The sequence below is a fragment of the Callithrix jacchus genome, chromosome 12, assembly GCF_049354715.1.
Source record: "Callithrix jacchus isolate 240 chromosome 12, calJac240_pri, whole genome shotgun sequence".
Taxonomy (NCBI): Eukaryota; Metazoa; Chordata; class Mammalia; order Primates; family Cebidae; genus Callithrix; species Callithrix jacchus.
The window spans coordinates 84,253,756-84,276,614 of NC_133513.1; the positions used below are offsets into that span (position 1 = coordinate 84,253,756).

At 36.3% G+C, this 22,859-nt stretch overlaps 1 protein-coding gene across 3 annotated transcripts in view; it reads left to right on the plus strand.

Annotated features, from left to right (window-relative positions):
• Positions 1 to 22,859, plus strand: part of HECTD2 (HECT domain E3 ubiquitin protein ligase 2) — a 104,974-nt gene that overhangs the window by 52,091 nt on the left and 30,024 nt on the right. For all 3 annotated transcript variants that reach the window (XM_078346000.1, XM_035268456.3, XM_002756395.7), the window contains exons 3-6: positions 165 to 303; positions 1,004 to 1,106; positions 1,828 to 1,917; positions 20,979 to 21,043. In XM_078346000.1, coding sequence (XP_078202126.1) covers positions 218 to 303; positions 1,004 to 1,106; positions 1,828 to 1,917; positions 20,979 to 21,043 — 344 coding nt within the window. In that variant the 5' untranslated portion in view covers positions 165 to 217. The remainder of the gene's footprint in view (positions 1 to 164; positions 304 to 1,003; positions 1,107 to 1,827; positions 1,918 to 20,978; positions 21,044 to 22,859) is intronic.

The following is a 22,859-nucleotide window of genomic DNA, read 5'->3' on the forward strand; positions in this document are numbered from 1 at the left end:
CTCCAGTAAGTGCCCTTCACTATGGTTGGCTTTTCTTTAATCTCAAAGTGAATGTAATACAAAATAATTCATTTGTGTTCTGTTCATGTTCAATTAATCTTGTGTTTTATAATTTGGAAAAGTTTAATGATTCATTATTTTGAATGTGTTTTTATACTTCACAGTGAGAGACCAACCATCAATTAGCCTTGATGTTAGACAAAAACAGCGTATCTCTATGGATGCATCATCATCCGAAGTGAAGGCCCCAGTCCTTCCAGAATGTATTCTTCCTATCCAGCCCAAAACTATGAAAGACTTTCAGTAAGTTTCAACTTACTATGTAAATGTATAGTCATCTGCATGTCAGCACTTCATATAATTTAATGTCTTTATTTGAGAAATTAATTTAACTTCATGATCTTTATAACGTATTAGCCAAGAGTAGAGATTCAAAAGACTAGATGTCTCAAGTTGAAGGTGAAAGAAAATAAATGTATGAATAACAGGTAAGAGTTAGATAGGCTGCAGCAAAATAAAGGAAATATTAAGTAAGAGTCTGTGAATAAAAATAGGCAAAAAGAGATAAAAGTAGCAATTAAATAATAGACTTACCATTTTAAAAAATAAGAGTTCATTTATGATGTGACACATACTATAGAAGTTATGTCACCATTCAAAAAAATCCAAATGCGTATTTGAGGACTAAGTGGGAATGATAAAGACGGAATGTAAACAAAGTCTCCAGGAGTTTAGCTATGAAGGGAAGGAAAGAATGATCATTGAAAGAGACTTGTTAAGAATTATCTTTTTTAAAAAATAAATAGGAAAGTTGAAGCTGGATTAGTATCTTAATCCAATTAAGAATTATAAATCCATAAACTATATTAACTAACTGGGACATATTTCTTTATTTGGTTTCAGTATTTTGTATTGCATGTTTGGTGACACTTATTAAAAGGTAATGATAATTTATCTGAATATGTCTATATATAAATATGGTTAATGTATGTTTTTATTTTAGGGAAGATGTAGAAAAAGTTAAGTCATCAGGAGATTGGAAAGCAGTACATGATTTTTATCTAACAACGTTTGATTCTTTCCCAGAATTAAATGCTGCATTTAAGGTAATTATACATAAAACGCGTTTCTCATTTCACTTTTAGTTTTCAATTTTCCGAAAAGGTACAATAAATTTACCTCATTTTCTACATGCATATATATTGATTTCAGAAATTATACAGTGTATACAATTATGTAATATTACAAATATTGTATAAGTACATGGGTTTTTTTAGGAGGGTTTTTTGTTTTGTTTTGAGATGGAGTCTCATTCTGTTGTTGCCCAGGCTGGAATGCAGTGGCACAATCTCAGCTCACTGCAGCCTCCACCTCCCAGAATCAAGCAATTCTCATGCCTCAGGCTCCTGAGTATCTGGGATTGCAGGTGCCTACCACCACACTTGGCTAATTGTTCTATTTGTAGTAGAAACGGGGTTTCACCATGTTGGCCAGGCTGGTCTCAAACTCCTGGTCTCAGGTGATCCTCCCACCTTGGCCTCCCAAAGTGCTCAGATTACAGGTGTAAGCCACTGCATCCAGCCCTTAAATATTGTTTTTACTTGCTCTGTTGTTAATGTTTAACTCCATTCTTTCAGTTTTTAAAAAGAAAGTTATTAAAATAATCTTTATACATTTCTTTTTATTTTCAGAAGTTTTGTCTAACAGTTCTCTTTAATTATCAGACTAAAAAATAGTAGAAATTATGAAGGAATAGTACGGTTCAAATATTAGTAAGAATAGTCTTTAAAATGTTGAATATACTTAAATCTTAAATTGAATTTGCAGAAAGATGCTACTGCCTCATTTAATACCATTGAAGACTCTGGGATTAATGCTAAATTTGTGAATGCTGTATATGATACCTTAATTAATACTGTAAGTATTATGACATGCAAGTAGTATAATTCTTTGTCTCTTCTGTATTTCAAAAGCAACCACACAAATATTGTAAAAATCACCTTATAACATAATTACCTTAGAAATTCTGATGCAATTTTATAGTAAATGTGGCTGGAATTCTCAAAAAGTTAGATTATTTTATTCTTTTATTTTTTAACTATGAAATAAGCAGCAAATACTTTTCTATCCAATCATTTTTAAGAAAGACGTGCTAAAATCATGCTTTACTTACTCAGCAAAAGGAGATAAGTTATTTAATTACACTGGAATTGCGCTGAATCTGTATATCAGTGTTTCTTAAACATTAGCCTCTATCAGAATCTCAAGAAGGACTTGTTAAAATTCAGAATTTTAGATTCAGTAGGTCTTGGGTGAAGCCCAAGAATTTTCATTTGTAAAATGAAGTTCTTAGGATATGTTGATGCTTCTGACCCAGGGACCATATTTTGAGAACCCTACCGCTATAGATCAATTTGTGAAAATCTGACATCTTTTCAATCCATAAGCATACTGTATCCCTTTAGGTACCTAGGTCTTCTTTAATTTCTCTTCGTAATGTTTTATAGTTTTCTGGGTGGAAGTGTTACACATTTCTCATTACATTTATTTCTAGTTACTTCATGTTTTTTGATGCTGTTATAATTTCATTTTCCAATTGTGACTAATATATGGAACTGCTTTCATATCTTTAACTTTATCTGAATACAGTTGACCCTTGAACAATGTGAGGATTTGGGGTGCTAACCCCCATGCAGTAAAAAAAAATCGGTGTATAACTTTTGACTCCCCAGAAACAATAATAGCCTATTGTTGACCAGAAGTTTTACTGATAGCATAAACAGTTAACATATATTTTATATGTTACATAGATACTGTATTCTTACAATAAATTAAGCTAAGGAAAAGGCAGTGTTATTAAGAAAATTATAAGGAACAGAAAAGATATTTATTATCTATTAAGTAGGAGTGGACTGTTTTAAAGGTCTTGATCCTTACTGAGTAGGCTGAGGAAGAGGAGGAGTTGGTCTTTCTGTCTCAGGTGGCAGAGGTAAAAGAAAATCTGTACATAAGTGGGCTTGCACAATTCAAACCTGTATTCAGGAGTCCATTAACTTTGCTGTCTTCATCCATTAATTCTAATAATACCTCCGTAAATTAACTTGGATTTTCTATGTATACAGTCTTGTCATTTGTTAAAAAGGAGAGTTTTATCTCCTAATTCTTGTGTCTTATATGGATGTATGCATGTATTTGCATTGACTGGGACCTCTTTCACAATTGTGAATAAAAGTAGTAATAGCAGACCTCTTTGTCTTATTCCCAATATGAGTACTTTACTATTTTTTTTTTTCAGAGACGGGGTTTCACCGTATTTGTCAGGCTGGTCTCGAACTCCTGACCTCAGGTGATCCACCCACCTCGGTCTCCCAAAGTGCTGGGATTACAGGCATGAGCCACTGTGCCTGGCCCTAAGTACTTCACTATTAAATATAAACATCCTTTGTCATTAAAGAAATGAAAATAACATTACACATCTGTCAAAATTAATAAAATTATTCAAAAACTTTACCATGTATTGGCAATATTGTGGAACAGTTGGAACTTTCATCCCTTGATCATGTAAGCATAAATTGGTACAACCACTTTGGGAAAAGTATTTGGCATGATCTAACACTAACCATATGCATATTCTGTAACCCAATAATTCCATTCCTAAGTACATTTCTCTGAACTTAATTTTTTTTTTTAATTTGAATTTCTTTTGAATCTAAGTCATTTTTTGCAAACTAGGAAATAGAATCAACCTAAGGCAATCTAGTCCTCAAGGGATTCAGGCTGAGTCTATGATCTTTAGCAGACAAGATCATAATACAAATTTGCTAGCAATAGGGTATAAATTCTCAATAATAACCACTTACCTACCTTTTTTATTAGGAAACAGCCAAAAGTCCAATTCTTAAAGGGATGACATATACAGAACATCTTAATCTACAAAGGCCAGAATGACCCAAGTTATATGCTGAACAAACTATTGGTGAACCAAACCAGAGCTGGCCAAGGATTGGTAAACAGAGAAAGTGTTCACATTTTGAACACTTACTCTGTGGCTTAAAATATTCCTGGTTTCTGTCAGTAAGAAAGCAAATAAAAAATATTGCAGATGGACATACTCTGATACTTTATTTTACCAAGGTCTTCCACTGGAACTTGAAGGTACAAGGTATAAGATAATTATATGTTTGCTCAGGCTGGTCTTGGACTCCTGGCCTCAAGCAGTCCTCCTGCTTGGCCTCCCAAACCCTTGGGATTATAGGTATCAACCAAGACTGGCCAGGAGGGCTTTCTGTAGACTAAAGACCAATGTAGCCATCATCTGTGCTGCAGAGCCTTGAGTATTTCTCTTTACTGTTGAGGATTCTGGTAGCCAGACTAGTACTGGATTCCATCATAACATGCTGACACAGCTACAGTTGGAGCACACACCATGCTACCTGTGCACCAAGAGCTTGGCCATGGTTGGCATGAGGCCCCATGGCATAACACACATGACAGCCACTCAGCCTACCCCAGCATGGACCAGTCCTCTCTGAGTTCTTTTGACTTGAAATATTAAAGTTTTATATACATTAAAAAATTGAATCTACAGACATGAGGGGAAAACCCCTAAAGTGAAATACAGACAGAAAATAATTAACTCTATTTTGAATGAATACTATAATCATATTTTCAAAACCTTGACTGAAAAACTTTATACATAGTACTTTATGTAATCCTAGATCTTTAACTTTTCTTAGTAGTTTGGGATTTTTCCCCCCTCAGTGTTATAGACAAATAATTCTGAAATTACATTCTATGTATTGTTGAACTAAACAAATAAGTAAATATATCAATGTTTCTGGGAGTCAGGTTTCCCATTTTAGAAAAGGGAGATACAAATATGGGATGAGGGAGGCTAAAAACAATTCTGGGAATTAAATTTGAGTTGGAGGCATTGTAATGATCTCATGGTTTTTAATAGATGTAGATATATGTGTGTGCATGCAAGTGTGTATGTTCTAGTCCTGTGCACTGAAAGGGCCTACAGCAATAATGTGCCAGTAGCAATGTAGCAATAAGTACTTCACTGTACTTATCTTGGTTTCTAAATACCATTTCAAACTAAAAAAAAAAAAAAAACATAGCTCCCTAGAGAAATGGCTAATTCTAAGACCAAGGCGGGGAAAGTACAAAATGAACCTGGAACATCTAGTATCTCACTATTAATTATGATGTTAGCTGTAGGTTTTTTAATAGATGTTCTTTATCAAGTTGAGAAAGTTCGCTTCTATTTCTTGTTTGCTGATAATTTTTATCATGAATGGGTGTTGGATTTCATCAGATGCTTCTTTTGCATTATTGATATGATCACATGATTTTTTTTTTTAGCTTGTTGATGTGATGAATTACTTGATTTTCAAATGTTGAACTAGATTTGCATAAACTGAAATAAATCCCACTTGGTTGTGTTGTATAATTTTTGTACATTTTTGGTTCAATTTGCTAATATTTTGTTGAGGATTTTTTGCATCTATGTTCATGAGAGGTATTGGCCTATAATTTTCCTTTCTTGTAATATCTTTCTCTGGTTTGAGTATTAGGGTAATGCTGGCCTCACAGAATGACTTAGAATTTATTCTCTCTGCTTCTGTTTTCTGGAAGAAATTGTAAAGAATTAGTATCATTTATTTCTTAAATATTTGGTAGAATTTACCATTAAAGCCATCTGACCTGGTGTTTTTTGTTTTAGAAGGTTAACAATTACTGATTTGGTACCTTTAATAGACACAGGCTTATTCAGAGTATCTGTTTCTCCTTATATTAATTTTGGTAGATGCAGTTTTTCAGTAACATATCTAGGTTATGAAATTTATGAGCATAAAGTTACTCATAATAGTCCTATATTATCCTTTTAATGTCCATAGAATCACCGTGAGAATGATCTTTCATTTAGTTTCGTGTTTTCTCACTTTCTTTTGTGATTAGTCTTGCTAGAGATTTATCACTTTTATTGATCTCTTCAAGAAATGCTAGATATAAGTGAAGGGGAGGAAGGCAGCCAGTCACGCTGCCATGTGTGTACCTATGCATCAATCTTGCATGTTCTTTACATGTACCCCAAAACCGAAAATGCAATAAAAAAATTATAATTTGGTCATGTTGATTTTCTCTATTCCCTTTTTTCAGTTTCATTGACTTCTCTAATTTTGATATTTCTTGTCTTCTGCTTACCTTGTATTTAATTTCCTAAGGTGGGCACTTAAATGATTAACGTTAGATTTTTTTTGCTAATATATTCATTCAGTGCTATACATTGCCCTCTCAACACTGCTTTTGTTATGTCCCACAAATTTTGATACGTTGTATTTTTTTTCCAGTGCTAAACAGACTTACCATATGATCCTGCACTTATACTCATACATATTTACCCAAATGAGTTAAAAATTTATGTTCACTCAAAAACCTGCACACAAATGGTTATAGCAGCCTTATTAATTACCAAAAATGTCCCTCCATATGTGAAGGGATAAACTGTGGTACATTCCATATTATGGAAATTATTCAGTGATAAGAAGAAATGAGATACCAAATGGACGTAAAAGACATCGAGAAACATTAAATACATATTGCTAAGTGAAGGAAGCTAGTCTTAAAGGGCTGTTAAAGAAACAATAATGGAGATGTGCAGCCAAGATGGCCAACTAGATGCATCCAGGAGGAACATCTGCCACCCAGAGACTGGACATCAGGAAGACTGGCACACTCTAAGCAGATCTTCAGAGAGAAGGCATTGAGATTAGACAGATGAAGGACATAGATGCTGGGCTGAAGGGAGAAGGAGCTGGGAAACCTGGGTGGGGCTACCAAGTACTGGAACTCATTCATGACCCCCAGCAACTCCTGTGGAAAGGGTGAGTTGAACAGGCAAGAAGCAGCCTGCTCTTGCCACGGACCTTCAGAATCCTGGCAACAGGAGAGTCCATGACCCCCATGGACACTTGAGCTAGCAGGAGAGTTGCTTACACAGGTGGTAGTGACAGAACTCCAGCCTGTGTGGAGCCCAGATGGTTTGGTATGGGAACATCTGCAGTGGAGCATGGCCAGGGATGCCCATCTGTCAAGACCCACCATGCTCCTCTAGGAGACTTTACCCTTGAGATGACTGTCAAGACCTGGAGAGAGTAGGGCAGCCTTGCCTGTGAGATGGTGCCCAGCCTGGCCACATTGACTTGCAGTGCACCCTCTATGCCTAACCAGGTTACTTCCTGGGGCACAGGTCTTTCACCAGCAGACCACTCTTGACCGTCATAGAGTCCAGCAGAGTGGCCACCACCAACACACACCACCCTACCTGCAACCTTCCTCCATAACCACCTCCCCTGCACTGCTTTGCCAGCATGAATTTGTCCGTAGTCACCTTCCCACCACTTTTCCAAGGTTTGTGGGTGAGGGGACCTCACTTCTTTCTACTGCATCAGTAGGTGTGTGCACCCCACCATGCTACTACTGCATGAGTACACTCTGCTTCCCCCACTGGCATGCAGGTGCCCAATCATGCCACAATTGCTGCTGCAAACGTGCATATGGACACTAGCAACTCACACCCTCTACTCCCATGCTGCCACCACTGCTGGTACAAATGCATGTGCACAGAGGCCGGCATCCTTGCCCCCACCAGCACCCCACACATACTGTACTACTACTACTGCCAGCTCAAGAGCATGCAGCAAGGCCACAAGCCTGCTTCCACTAGTACCTTGCCCCGGCTGATGTGTATGCATCCCACCACACAGCTCTGAGTGGCTGCTGGCACATGCAAGCAAGCACAGATCCAACTACCACCACCCCAATGAAGTTTTTTTTCAGGCACCACCCATCAGAGTTATTGTCAGTGGGCCAAGAAGACCTCAGCCCTTTTGGCACAATAGGTTCCTAACCTTGAGGGGCCAGAGAACAAAGCCAAGGGCTCAGTGTATGCAGCCCAGGAGTGCTAAGCTGAGCCTTGGCCCACTACAATTTTCCAGAAACAAAGCCATTCAACTGAACCCTCTTTATACCACAATCAAACCCACAAGTGCATCAAAGAAGATATAAGCAAAAACAAAATCCCATTCAAAGGATAACAACTCCAGAAACTGAAGGAATGTCAACTCACTCAGATGAGAAAGAAGCAGCATGAGAACTCCGGCAAATCAAAAAGCCAGTGTCTTCTCACCTCCTAATGACTGCGCTAGTTCCCCAGCATTAGGTCTTAACCAGGCTGAAATGACAGAAATAGAATTCAGAATATGGATAGGAACAAAGATCATTAAGATTCAGGAGAAAGTAGAAGCCCAATATAAGGAATCTAAAGAATACAATAAAATGATACAGAAGATTAAAGATGAAATAGCTGTTTTAAGAAAGAATGAAACTGTCTGACAGAGCTGAAAAACTCACTTCACAAATTTTCCCCTATCTCTACAAGTTTTTAAAAGTTAACTGGGTGTGGTGGTACATGCTTATAGTTCCAGGTACTTGGGAGGCTATAGTGGGAGGATCACTTGAGCCCAGGAGTTCAAAACTGCAGTGGGCTATGATTGTGCAACCGCACTGCAGCCTGAACAACAGTGTTAGACACTATCTCAAAAAAAAAAAAAAAAAATAGAATGCAGTTGCAAATGTTAACAGCAGAATTGACCAAGCTAAAGAAAGACTTAACAAAGCCTCCAGGAAATATGGGATTATGTAAAGAGACCAAATCTGCAACTCAACGACATCTTGGAAAGAGAGGAAGATAAAGCAAGCCATTTGGAAAACTTATTTGAGTATATCATCCATGAAAATTTCCTCAACTTCACTAAAGAGGCCAACATTCAAATTCAGGATATTCAGAGAACTCCTGCAATATACAAGATGACCATCCCTAAGACACACAGTCCTCAGATTCTCCAAAGTCAAAATGAATGAAAAAATGTTAAAGGCAATTAGAGAGAAGGAGCAGATCACCTCCAGTGGGAACCCTATCAGGCTAACAGCAGACCTTTGAGCAGAGACCCTACAATACAGAAGAGATTGAGAGCCTATATTCAGCATTATTAACAAAAACATATTCCAGCCAAGAATTTCATATACAGCCAAACTAAGCTTCATAATCGAAGGAGAAATAAGATAATTTTCTGATAAGTAAATGCTAAAGGAATTCGTTACCACCAAACCTGCCTTACAAGAGATCCTTAAGGGAGTGCTAAATATGGAAAGGAAAGACTGTTACCAGCCAGTACAAAAACATACTTAAGCACATAAACCACTGACACTATAAAGCAACCACACAACCAATTCTGCATAATAACCAGCTTAACAACATGATTACAGGAATGTAAAAAGACTAATGCCCACATAAAGGCACAGAGTGGCAAATTGGATAAAGAAGAAAGACCAAACTATATGCTATCTTCAAGAGACCCATCTCACATACAGTGACTTCCATAGGCTCAAAGTAAAGCAATGGAGAAAGCTCTAGTGAGAAAAATGAAAAGAAAAAAGAGGAGGGGTTGGTATTGCAATTTCAGACTAAACAGACTTTTTAAACCAACAACTATCAAAAAAGACAAGAGCATTACATGATGGTACAGAGTTCAGTTCAGCAAGAAGACTTAAGTATCCCAAATATATATGTACCTAATACAGGAGCACCTAGATTTATAAAGGAAGTTCTTTAGAGATCTCAAGGAGACTTAGATAACCACACAATAATAGTGGAAGACTTCAACACCCCACCAACAGTATTAGATGTTTGAGGGACAATCTAACAAAGATACATGGGACCTGAACTTGTCATTTGACCAAATGGACCTAACAGATATCTACAGAACTCTCCACCCCAAAACAACAGAATACACATTCTTCTGAGCTGCACATGACACATACTTTAATATTGACCACACAATGAACCATAAAACAGTTCTCAGCAAACTTTTAAAAAATGAATTCATAGCACAATAAAAATAGAAATCCATTCTGAGAAAAACACTCAAAAGCATACAGTTATAAGGAAATTAAACAATCTGCTCCTGGATGACTTTTAGGTAAGCAGTGAAATTAAGGCAGAAATCAAGAAATTTGTTCAAACTAATGAGGACAAAGATACAACATATCAGAATGTCTGGGACCCAGCTAAAGCAGCATGAAAGGAGAGTTTATGGAGCTAAGTGCCTACATCAAAATGTTAGAAAGATCTCAAGTTAACATAATATCACACCTAGAAGATCTATAGACACAAACACAAACTAACCCCAAAGGTAGCAGAAGACAAGACATAACCAACATCAGAGTTGAACCGAAGGAAATTGAGACATAAAAAGATGATACAAACGATCAACAAATTCAGCATTTGGTTTTTTGAAAGACTAAGATTAATAGACCACTAGCTAGGGTAATAAAGAAAAACAGAAAATCCAAATAAACACAATCAGAAATAACAAAGGGGACATTACCTTTTACCCCACACAAATGCAAAAATCCCCAGAGACCACTATGAACACCCCTATGCACACAAACTAGAAAACCTAGAAGAAATGGAAAAATTCCTGGAAACATACAACCTCCCAAGATGAAACCGTGAAGTAATGGAAACCCTGAACAGACCAATAATGAGCTCGGAAATGGAATCAATAAGAAAGAGCTTACCAACCCCCCATAAAGCCCAGAACAAGATGAGTTCACAGCCAAATTCTACCAGATGTACAAATAAGCTGGCACCATTTCTACTGAAACTATTCCAAAAACTTGAGGAGAGACTCTTCCCTAACTCATTCTGCAAGGCCAGCATCATCTTGATAATCATCTTTTGTGTGTGGCAGACACACACACATACAAAAAGAAAACTTCAGGCCAGTATCCTTGATGAACATTGATGCAAAAGTCCTCAACAAAATAGTAGCAAACTGAATCTAACGGCACATCAACAAGCTATCCACCATGATCAATTAAGCATTATCTCTAGGATACAAGGTTGGTTCAGCCTACACATATGAGTAAATGTGATTCATCACAAACACATGAAAACCACATGAAGATCTCAATAGATGCAGAAAAGGCTTTTGATAAAATTCAGCTTCCCTACATGTTAAAAACCCTCAACAACTAGGCATTGAAGGAACATACCTCAAAATAATAGGAATCATCTGTGACAAACCCACAGCCAACATCATATTGAATGAGCAAATGCTATAAGTGTTCCTCTTGAGAACCAGCACAGGACAAGGATGCCCACTTTCACCACTCCTATTCAATGTATTACTGGAAGTCCTAGCCAGAGCAGGCAAGAGAAAGAAAAAGAAGGCATCCAAATAGGAAGAGAAGAAGTCAAATATTTGAAGACATTATTCTATACCTAGAAAACCCTGTATCCTCTGCCTAAAAGCTCCTAGACCTGAAGAACAATTTCAGCAAAGTTGACTAAATCAATATACAAAAATCAGTAGCGTTTCCATATATCAGTGACAAAGCTAAGAGCCAAATCATGAACACAGTTCCACTCACAATAGCCACAAAAAAGAATAAAATACCTACAAGTATTGCTAACCAGTGAGGTAAGGAGCACTAACAATGAAAATTACAAAACCTGCTCAAAGAAATTATATATGAACAAACAAATGGAGAAACATTCCATGCTCAAGGATAGGAAGAATCAATATCATTAAAGTGGCCTTACTACCCAAGGCAATTTAGAGATTTAGTGCTATTCCAATCAAACTACCAATGGCATTCTTCACAAAATTAGAAAAAAAAAACTTTTAAAATTAATATAAAATGAAAAAAAGGTCTGATTAGCCAAGGCAATCCTAAAAAAGAGAGAACAAAGCTGGAGGCATTATATTACCTGACTTCAAACTATACTACAAGCCACAGCAACCAAAACAGCATGGTACTGGTTCAGAAACAGACACAGACCAATGGAACAGAATAGATAACCTAGAACCAATGACACACACCTACAACCAACTGATCTTTGATAAAGTCTACAAAAACAAGCAGTAGAGAAAATATTCCCTGTTCAATAAATAGTGCTGGGATAACCTGCTAGCTATATGTAAAAGATTGAAAGTGGACCCATTTATTTCACCATATACAAAACCAACTCAAGACAAAGACTTTAATATAAAAACTGAAAGTCTAAAAAGCCTAGAAGATAACCTAGGAAATGTCATTCTGGATGTAGGCCTTAGCAAAGATTACATGACAAAGATGCCAAAAGCAATTGTGACTAAAACAAAAATTGGTGATTGAGACCTAATTAAACTAAAGAGCTTCTGCACGGCGAAACTATCAACACAGTAAATAGACAACCTGCAGAATAGGAGAAAATATTTGCAAACTATGCATCCAACAGAGGTCTAATACCCAGAATCTATAAAGAACTCAAATAAATTAATAAGCAAAAGCAAATGACTTCATTAAAAAGTGGGCAAAGGACATGAACAGACATTTTTCAAAAGAAGACATACGTGTGTCCAACAAGCATGTGAAGAAATGCTCAGCATTGCTGATCATTAGAGAAATGCAAATCAAAACCTCAATGAGATAACATCTCACACCAGTCAGAATGGCTGTTACTAAAAAGTCAAAAAAAATGGGAGGTTGCAGAGAAAAGGAAATGCTTATACACTGCTGATAATGTAAATTAGTTCAGCCATTGTGTAAAGCTTAATTACCATTTGAATCAGCCATCCCATTATTGGGTATATACCCAAGGGAATATAAATTGTTCTACCATAAAGACGCATGTCACCTGTATGTTCATTGCAGCACTTTTCACAACAGTGAAGACATGGAATCAATCTAAATGCCCATCAGTGGTAGACTGGATAAAGAAAATGTGGTAAATGTATACCACGGGATGCCACGTAATCATAAAAAAGAACTATATCATGTCCTTTGCAACAACATGGAGGGAGTTGGAGACCATTATCCTCAGTAAGCCAACACAGAAACAGAAAACCAAATACTGTATGCTCTCTTTTGTAAGTGGGAGCTAAACAACAAGAACATATGAAACCTAAAAGGAAAACAAGACACAGTGGGGCCTGTATTAGGATGGAAGATGGGAGGCAGAAGAGTATCAGAAAAACTACCTGTCAGGTACTATGCTTATTTACCTGGATGATGAAATAATCTATACACCAAACCTCACACCATGCAATTTACCTATATAACAAACCTGCATATGCACCCCTCAACCTAAAAAATAAAAGTTCAAAAAGAAAAGTAAAAAGACAGTGGATGCTAGTGAGGTTGTGGAAAAAAAGGGAACAATTGTACACATTGGGAACGTGAATTAGTTCAGCAATTGTGGAAAGCAGCATGGCAGTTCCTCAAAGAACTTAAAACAGAACTACCATTTGACCCAGCAGTTCCATTGTTGAGTGTATACCCAAAGGAATATAAAGTATTCTACCGTAAAGACACTCGTACATATATGTTTATTGCAGCACTATTCACAATAACAAAGATATGAAAGACATAAAATTAACCTAAATGCTCATTGACTTTAGACTGGATAAAGAAAACGTGGTATATATACACCATGGAATGCTATTAAGTCATAAAAAGAATGAGATCATTTTCTTGGCAGCATTATGGACAGAGCTAGAGGCTATTATCCTAAGTGAACTAATGCAGGAACAGAAAACCAAATACTGCATGTTCTCACAAGAGAGAGCTAAACAGAGTACACATGGACAGAAAGAGGGGAACAACAGATACTGGTGATTACTTGAGGGTGGACAGTGCAAGGAGAGTGAAGATCAAAAAACGACCCATCAAGTACTATGTTTATTACCTGGGTGATGAAATAATCTGTATACGAAACCCCCATGGCATACAGTTTGCCTATATAACCTGCACATGTATCCCTGAGCCTAAAATAAGTTTTTTAAATTGCAAATTATTAAAAAGTGACAATAATAAATTATAACTGACTAGGTAAAATAAGTATCTGATCCATACTGATATTAAATATCCATATTGATAATCAGTAAGTACATTATTGCTAGGGAGGTAAATATATAAATAAATGTAAGAGCAAAGAAAGGCTTTTTTAATAGTAAAATGTGTTCCTATCAAAATACCACTGATCTTCACAGAAATAGAAAAAACAATTCTATTTTTTTAATACAGAACCACAAAGTCCCTGAATAACCAAAGCTTTTTATACAGAACTACAAAGTCCCTGAATAATCAAAGATTTCCTAGGCAAAAAGAATAAAACTGGTGGGATCACATGACCAGACTTCAAATTATACTACAGACTTAATAGTAACCAAAACAGCATGGTGTAAGAATAGTCATATAGACCAGTGGAACAGAAGAGAGAACCCACAAATAAATCCAGACATCAACAGTGAACTCATTTTTGACATATGTTTCAAGTACATGCTTTGGAAAAAGAACAGTCTCTTCAGTGAATGCTACTGGGAAAACAATATCCCTATGCAGAAAAATGAAAGTAGACCCATATCTTTCCATATACAAAAATCAAATCAAAATGCATTAAATGCTTAAAGACCTCAAACTATGAAACTACTAAAAGGAAACTGCAGGACGTTGGAGTGGGCTAAGACTTCTTGAGTTCTACCCCACGGGAAACAGGCAACCAAAGCAAACATGGACAAATGGGATGACATCAAGTTAAAAAGCTTCTGCACAGAAAAAAACAATCAACAAAATGAAGAAACAACTCACAGAATGAGAGAAAACATTTTGCAGACCGCCCACCTGATGAGAGATTAATAATCAAAATATAACTAGAAAAAATAACTTAAAATCTAATAATCCTATCAAAAATAGGCAAAAATATTTGAATAGACAATTCTCAAAAGAGATATATAAATGGCAAACAGGCATATGAAAAGGTACTCAACAATATGGATCATCAGAGATACACGAGTCAAAACTACAATGAGATGATGTCACCCCAGTCAAAATGACTTTTCTCCAAAAGACAGGCATTAACAAATGCTGGCAAGAATGTGGAAGAAAGGGAACCCTGATACACTGTTGGTGGGAATGTAAATTAATACAGCCTCTATGGAGAACAGTTTGGAGGTTCCTCAAAAAACTACAAATAGATCCACTATTTTTAAAAATATGATCCACTCCTAAGTATATATTCAAAAGAAAGGAAATTAATATATCAAAGAAATATCCACACTCTCATTTTCATTACAGCACTATTCATAATAGCCAAGATTTGGAAGCAACCCAAGTGTCCATTTAGACAAATGGGTAGAGAAAATGTAGTTTACATACACCATAGAAAACGATTCAGCCTTAAAAAAAAAATGAGATCCTGTCATTTGCAACAACGTGGATGGAACTGGAGGTTATTTTATTAAGTGAAATAAGCCAGGTGCAGAAAAACCAGAAGCACATGTTCTTACTTATCAATGAGTGCTAAAGAGTAAAACAATTGAATTAATGGAGCTTGAGAGTAGAAGGATGCTTACCAGAGGCTGGGAAGGATAATTGAGGGGAAGGCAGAGGAAAGGGTGGATAGTTAATGGGTACAAAAAAATAGAATTAATAAGACCTAATATTTGCTAGCACAACAGGGTGGCTATAGTAAAAAATAATTTAGTTGTACATTTTTAAATAACTACAAGAGTGTAACTGGATTGTTTGAAACACAACAAATGCTTGAGGTGATGGATACTTTATTTACCCTGATGTGATTATTACACATTGCATGCCTCTATCAAAATATCTCATATAACCTATATATACACCCACATAAATAATATACCCACAAAAATTAAAAATTTTAAAAACTCAGTAAAATTTGAAGTAATAATAAACGTAGAAGAAATTTAAAGTTAAAAAATTAAGATTTGCAACCATCATAGTAATAATTGATTCACTCATTATCTGAAATAAATCACTAAACTGACACCTCGTGCTTGTTCATGTGCTACACTGAGGACACATTATGAGTTTTCCCTTCCAAAATGCATAACCTGAATCAAATCTAAGAAATTAGCAGAAACCCCCAATTAAGAAATTGCCAGACAGGTGGTCTGAACTCTTCCAAAGGTGGAGAAGAAAAAGCCAGCCAACTGTAGTTCATACTAACTGTTAGTATGAACTAACAGAAGTTTCAGCCAATACAAAGGCCCTGAGAAGGGAACACAATTGGAAGATCCAAAAATAAGACTTGTGTGATTAAAGTTTGGTGAATTAGGGAGAAAGGAGACACTAAGTTGATAAGAGATCAGACTGCATATGCCCATGTGAGTTTGATTGTATTGTAATGGAAAGTGATTGAGTGTTTTAAGCAGGGATCACTTATAGTTAAGAAAGATCTCTCTAGATGCTTGGCAGAAAATGGTCTGTAGAGTGTCAAGAGAAAGGAGTCAGGAAGGCATTGCAGTAGTTAGAGCAAAAGTTGATATTTGGATTAGCAGTTTTGGCAATGAAAATAATGAGAAATGTTTGGACTCATAAATTATGGAGTAGAGCTAGTAAAAGTTCCAGTACATTGAATGTGGCACTCAAAGGCAAGAAAGGAAACTGAATGGATACTGTTGCCATTTAATTAGATGGATAAGGCATTAGCAAAGGAGAGATCAAAGTGTTTAAAGAAGAAAGGAGTAGTCCACCTGGTCAGATGTTGCTGAGACATTTTGTAAGGTTTGGACAGAATTGACCATTGTCTTTCATAAGCTATAGATAATTGATAACTTTAGTAAGACTTTAATTAATAAGCCTATTTGGAATGAGTTGAAAGACAGTAAGAAGAGATAGTGAGTACAGATAATTCTTGAGAACTTTCACTATGAAGGGAAGCAGAGAAATGAGGGGGTAGCTAGAATACTACATGAATGGTCCAAATGAGATGTTCTAAATAAAAGCAATATATCAGTCAGAGTCCTGGTAGTAACCAGACAGCACACTCAAATTGGTAACTTGGATTATTCACAAAGTGGTTAGCAGAGTAAGTGAGACCATAAGGAGAGCACAGTACCCCAGGGGAGAATCTAGGGATGAGCTGTGGGCGGGAGGGCTGCTTTACAAGAGATGGGATTTTCACTCTAGGGACACAGCCAACCCATGACAACCATCCCATGGTGACCCTGCAGGTGGGGAGCTGAGGGAACAAATATCCCAATTTCACTCTCTTCTTTTCTTCTAGTGCTTTCTATTAGCTGAACCCAGTCAGAAGGCAAAGGAGTCTAGTTGATGTAGTCCTTCAGAGTCAGCCTCCAAGGGCATAGAACAAAGTGGAGAAGAATGGCAAATCTTTGCCAGTGATGGTAGTCTGTGTTATACTAATAGGAATGTTTTAGTAGAGAGGGAGAAATGGATGATACAGGAAAGATAAGAAAAAACTTTAATAACCATGTCCTTGACAAGGTTATGGGAGGGGATGGGTTGTAGGACTCAAATGAAGGGGTTGGCCTTGGTCAAGTGCAGTTGTAGGCAAATTGGTAGAAGTTACAGTGCGACAGTGCATCTGTTTATCTGGGTGCATCTGCTTTCTCACTAAAGTATGTAGCAAGGTCATAACTGGGAACAATGCTGGGAAGAAGGTGTTAGAGATTTGAGGAATAAGAAGGTTTCAAATATAGTTGTCTTGAAGTGTAGAGAAGTAAATGAACTAGAGAAATATGGGACTATCAGTGGTATTGAGTGTCCTCTTGAGGTTTGTGATCATAAACTTAAAGTATGTCCAGTCAGCACATTTCTTTGATTTTTCTCCTGCAGCTTTTGTTGCTCAGGGGCAAACGCTAAATAAGTGGTTGAGCAGGGGTAATCTCTGGGTGTGCAGGGTTACTGTAAGCAGAGGAAGAGAAAGGAATGATATATTAAATATATATATGTATATGTGTATGTGACATAGAGCTAGGCTGAATGAGTGCTGACAGACATGTCTTGGAAGTAATGGTTGTGGTTTTAAATAAAGGCATAATATATGCTTATTGGCATTTACCACTTTCATATAACATGACACAAATTTTACTGATTATTTGAAGTTTCTTGTTAATGGAGCTTCTATACTATTATAAACTAAAGTATTACCTAGTTGTATTTTATTTTCATGTATTCTTGGGATGTTTGATAGTAAATAAGATTTTTAGTATTGAGATTATTAAACTATAATGTAATGTTATATTAGTAAACATGTTACTCTTGGATTCATGTTCATTATTCTATCCTGTCAAGTCAAGAAAAGTGAAATTTATTTTCCAGTTATGTGAAAATTCTGTTGGTCATCAACCATCACCATATATGTTTGTGTATGTTGTACCCTACACATACCCGGGATATTCATATTGTAATCTTATGTCATTGATGCTCTCTAGAGTTCTTTTTTTTTTAATTGCATTTTAGGTTTTGGGGTACATGTGCAGAACATGCAAGATAGTTGCATAGGTACACACATGGCAGTGTGCTTTGCTGCCTTCCTCCCCTTCACCCACATTTGGCATTTCTCCCCATGCTATCCCTCCCCAGCTCCCCCACCCCGCTGTCCCTCCCCTATTCCCCCCAATAGACCCCAGTGTGTAGTACTCCCGTCCCTGTGTCCCCTGTGTTCTCATTGTTCATCACCCGCCTATGAGTGAGAATATGCGGTATTTCATCTTCTGCTCCTGTGTCAGTTTGCTGAGAATGTTCTCCAGATTCATCCATGTCCCTACAAACAACACAAACTCATCATTTTTGATTGCTGCATAATATTCCATGGTGTATACGTGCCACATTTTCCCAGTCCAGTCTATCATCAATGGGCATTTGGGTTGGTTCCAGATCTTTGCTATTGTACACAGTGCTGCAATGAACATTCATTTGCATGTGTCCTTATAGTAGACCAATTTATAGTCCTTTGGCTATATACCCAGTAATGGGATTGCTGGGTCAAATGGAATTTCTATTTCTAGGTCCTTGAGGAATCGCCACACTGTCTTCCACAATGGTTGAACTAATTTACACTCCCACCAGCAGTGTAAAAGTGTTCCTGTTTCTCCACATACTTTCCAGCATCTGTTGTCTCCAGATTTTTTAATGATTGCCATTCTAACTGGCATGAGATCAGGTCCAGATGGGTTCACAGCCAAATTCTACCAGACACACAAAGAGGAGCTGGTACCATTCCTTCTGAAACTATTCCAAATAATCCAAAAAGAGGGAATCCTTCCCAAATCATTTTATGAGACCAACATCATCCTGATACCAAAACCCGGCAGAGACTCAACAAGAAAAGAAAACTTCAGGCCAATAATCCATGATGAACATAGATGCAAAAATCTTCAATAAAATACTGGCAAGCCAATTGCAACAGCACATCAAAAAGCTTATCCATCATGATCAAGTAGGATTCATCCGGGGGATGCAAGGCTGGTTCAACATACGCAAGTCTATAAACGTAATTCACCACATAAACAGAACCAAAAACAAAAACCACATGATTATCTCAATTGACGCAGAGAAGGCATTTGACAAAATTCAACAGCCCTTTATGCTAAAAACCCTCAATAAACTCGGTATTGATGGAACGTATCTCAAAATAATAAAAGCTATTTACGACACACCAACAGCCAGTATCATACTGAATGGGCAAAAACTGGAAGCATTCCCTTTGAAATCTGGCACTAGACAAGGATGCCCTCTCTCACCACTCCTATTCAATATAGTGCTGGAAGTTCTAGCCAGAGCAATCAGGCAAGAAAAAGAAATAAAGGGTATTCAAATAGGAAAGGAGGAAGCCAAATTGTCTCTATTTGCAGATGACATGATAGTATATCTAGAAGACCCCATTGTCTCAGCCCAAAAACTCCTGAAACTGATAAGCAACTTCAGCAGTCTCAGGATATAAAATCAATGTGCAAAAATCACAAGCATTCCTCTACACCAATAACAGACTTAAAGAAAGCCAAATCAAGAACGAACTGCCTTTCATAATTGCTACAAAGAGAATAAAATACCTAAGAATACACTTACAAGGAATGTAAGGGACCTCTTCAAGGAAAACTACAAACCACTGCTCAATGAAATAAGAGAGGACACAAACAGATGGAGAAACATTCCATGTTCATGGTTAGGAAGAATCAATATCGTGAAAATGGCCATACTGCCCAAAGTAATTTACAGACTCAACACTATCCCCATCAAGCTACCATTGCCTTTCTTCACAGAACTGGAAAAAAACACCTTGAACTTCATATGGAACCAAAAGAGAGCCCGTATAGCCAAGGCAATTCTAAGCAAAAAGAACACAGTGGGAGGCATCACACTACTGGACTTCAAACTATACTACAAGGCTACAGTAATCAGAACAGCATGCTGCTGATACCAGAACAGAAATATAGACCAATGGAACAGAACAGAGGCATCGGAGGCAACACAACATATCTACAATCATATAGTCTTTGATAAACCTGACACAAACAAGCAATGGGGAAAGGACTCCCTGTTTAATAAATGGTGTTGGGAAGACTGGCTAGCCATGTGCAGAAAGCAGAAACTGGACCCCTTCCTGACACTTTACACTAAAATTAACTCCAGATGGTTTAAAGGCTTAAACATAAGACCTGGCACCATAAAAACCCTAGAAGAAAATCTAGGCAAAACTATTCAGGACATAGGAGTAGGCAAGGACTTCATGACCAAAACACTAAAAGCATTGGCAACAAAAGCCAAAGTAGACAAATGGGACCTAATCAAACTCCACAGCTTCTGCACAGCAAAAGAAACAGTCACTAGAGTGAATCGGCATCCAACAGAATGGGAAAAAATTTTTGCAGTTTACCCATCTGACAAAGGGCTGATATCCAGAATTTACAAAGAACTCAAACAGATGCTCTCTAGAGTTCTTAAATGTAAAATCAATACTATTATAAGTGTCAGTCCCAAGTCGTCAAGTCTGATTTTAACTATTGAAGCAGATCTGTAAATATAATTAACATATAAACATCACCGAAGTAGATAATCCTAATTACCTTATTGTTTTCTTTTGCCTACAGCCTCAAGACATTCAGAAGACAGTATTAAAAGGAATCATTAACAGCCTGTTACGTGAATGGAAAGGGTAAACTAATATTTTCAATATTTCGCTAATCAGTATAGATGTCTAACTTACACATATCATATATCTTTAACATATGTATATTTGTTTTATACATATGTTATAAAATATCTCAGAAAATATTTTAGTTGAGTTATAATAACATAGATGAGAAAGGAATTATAATCCATTTACAACAAAGCTGTATAACTTGAGATCTGTGACTCCTCAGTAGGACCTATAGATGGGCATAAAAAGATCTGTGAATTCTTTTAAATTTAAGTAGGTTTTTCTATGCAGATATATATGCATAACAAAAATGGAATGGGTACTTACCTCAGTAACCTAACTGAAATAATGAGCATTGAATTTAGCCTTGGGCTTCCTGGTAGCCAGAGCAAAGTTTTCCTCATTTCTAATATAAGGACACATAAGGCCAGCTATTAAAGTATTTTTTTCTCTCAGTACTAAATATTAGATACTTATATAAGGAATCATGGGCAATTTAATTGATAATGTTTTGAACCATGAATATGCATAAAATAAAAATATACTTTTAAAAGTACAAATTTTAATGTATATTAAAGTATATTATTTCAATAATAACTTCTATTAAAGCCAAAGGAATGCCATTAATTATAATTCACATGTTCATATTAAGTCTAGTTTAAAAGTAATACCTCCTCATTAGTGGTGAAAAAAATAATGAAAAATAAATAAGTAATACCTAAGTAGAATTCTTCAATGTAATGTTACATGTACCGTATATATTTTAATAATATTTTAATTGTTAATGGTTGTTTATATTAATATTTTAATTGTTCTGATTTTGAAAGAAATTCATGCTTATTATAAAAAATAGGGAGAAGTCGGGGAAGTATAAAGAAGAAGGTGCCAGCCTGGCCAACATGATGAAACCTCGTTTCTAGTAAAAATCAAATATTAGTCGGACATGGTTACACATTTCTGTAATTCCAGCTTACTCAGGATACTGAGGCAGGAGAATTGTTTGAGTCCTGGAGGCAAGGGTTGCAGTGAGCCAAGATCATGCTACTGCACTCCAGCCTGGGCAATAGAGTGAGACTCTGTCTCAAAAAAAAAAAAAAGAAAAGAAAAGAAAAGAAAAAAATATTAATATTTTGCAGTGTTTTTCTAGTCATGTTTTTAAAACAAAATCATACTGTATAGTTTCTTGTGACTTTTAATTTAATGGTATTTTCCTTAGTTTATTACTCTAGTAATTTGTTTGCATTTTCCTTCTTAAACCACACTTTTAATGTCGGACTAATAACCTAGAATAGGAATGTATTGTAATTTACCTAACCATTCTCTAAGAATGGTTGTTTATATGAATAATTCCACAGTGAATATTTTGTACAAAAATCTTCTGAGTATTTATGTAAATTGTTTTAGAAATTGAATTACCGTATCAGAGTGTAAACATTTTAAGACGCTTAATACATTTTGTCAGATTTCTTCACAAAGCAGTTTTGATAATGTACACTTCTAACAGCAGAGGGCCTGACTGAGACCTCAGTGGTATCTCCTTGTAACAAAACTTGGCCTAATTTGATAAACGAAAAGTGGATCTCATTTTTATGTACTTTTCCTTAATACTAATAAGCTTAACATTTTATCATTTGTTTGCCATTTTTATTTATTCTTTTATAAGTTTTCCATGTACTTTCACCTTTTTTAATTGCAGACTTGCCTGTTTTTCTGTTAGGAACTCTTGCTTATTATAAGAAAATTGACCTTCTTGTATTATATTTCCTATATCTCATGTTTCTGAAAATCAGTTACTAGCCTCAAAGAGAAGAAACCCCTGTTACTTCTCAGT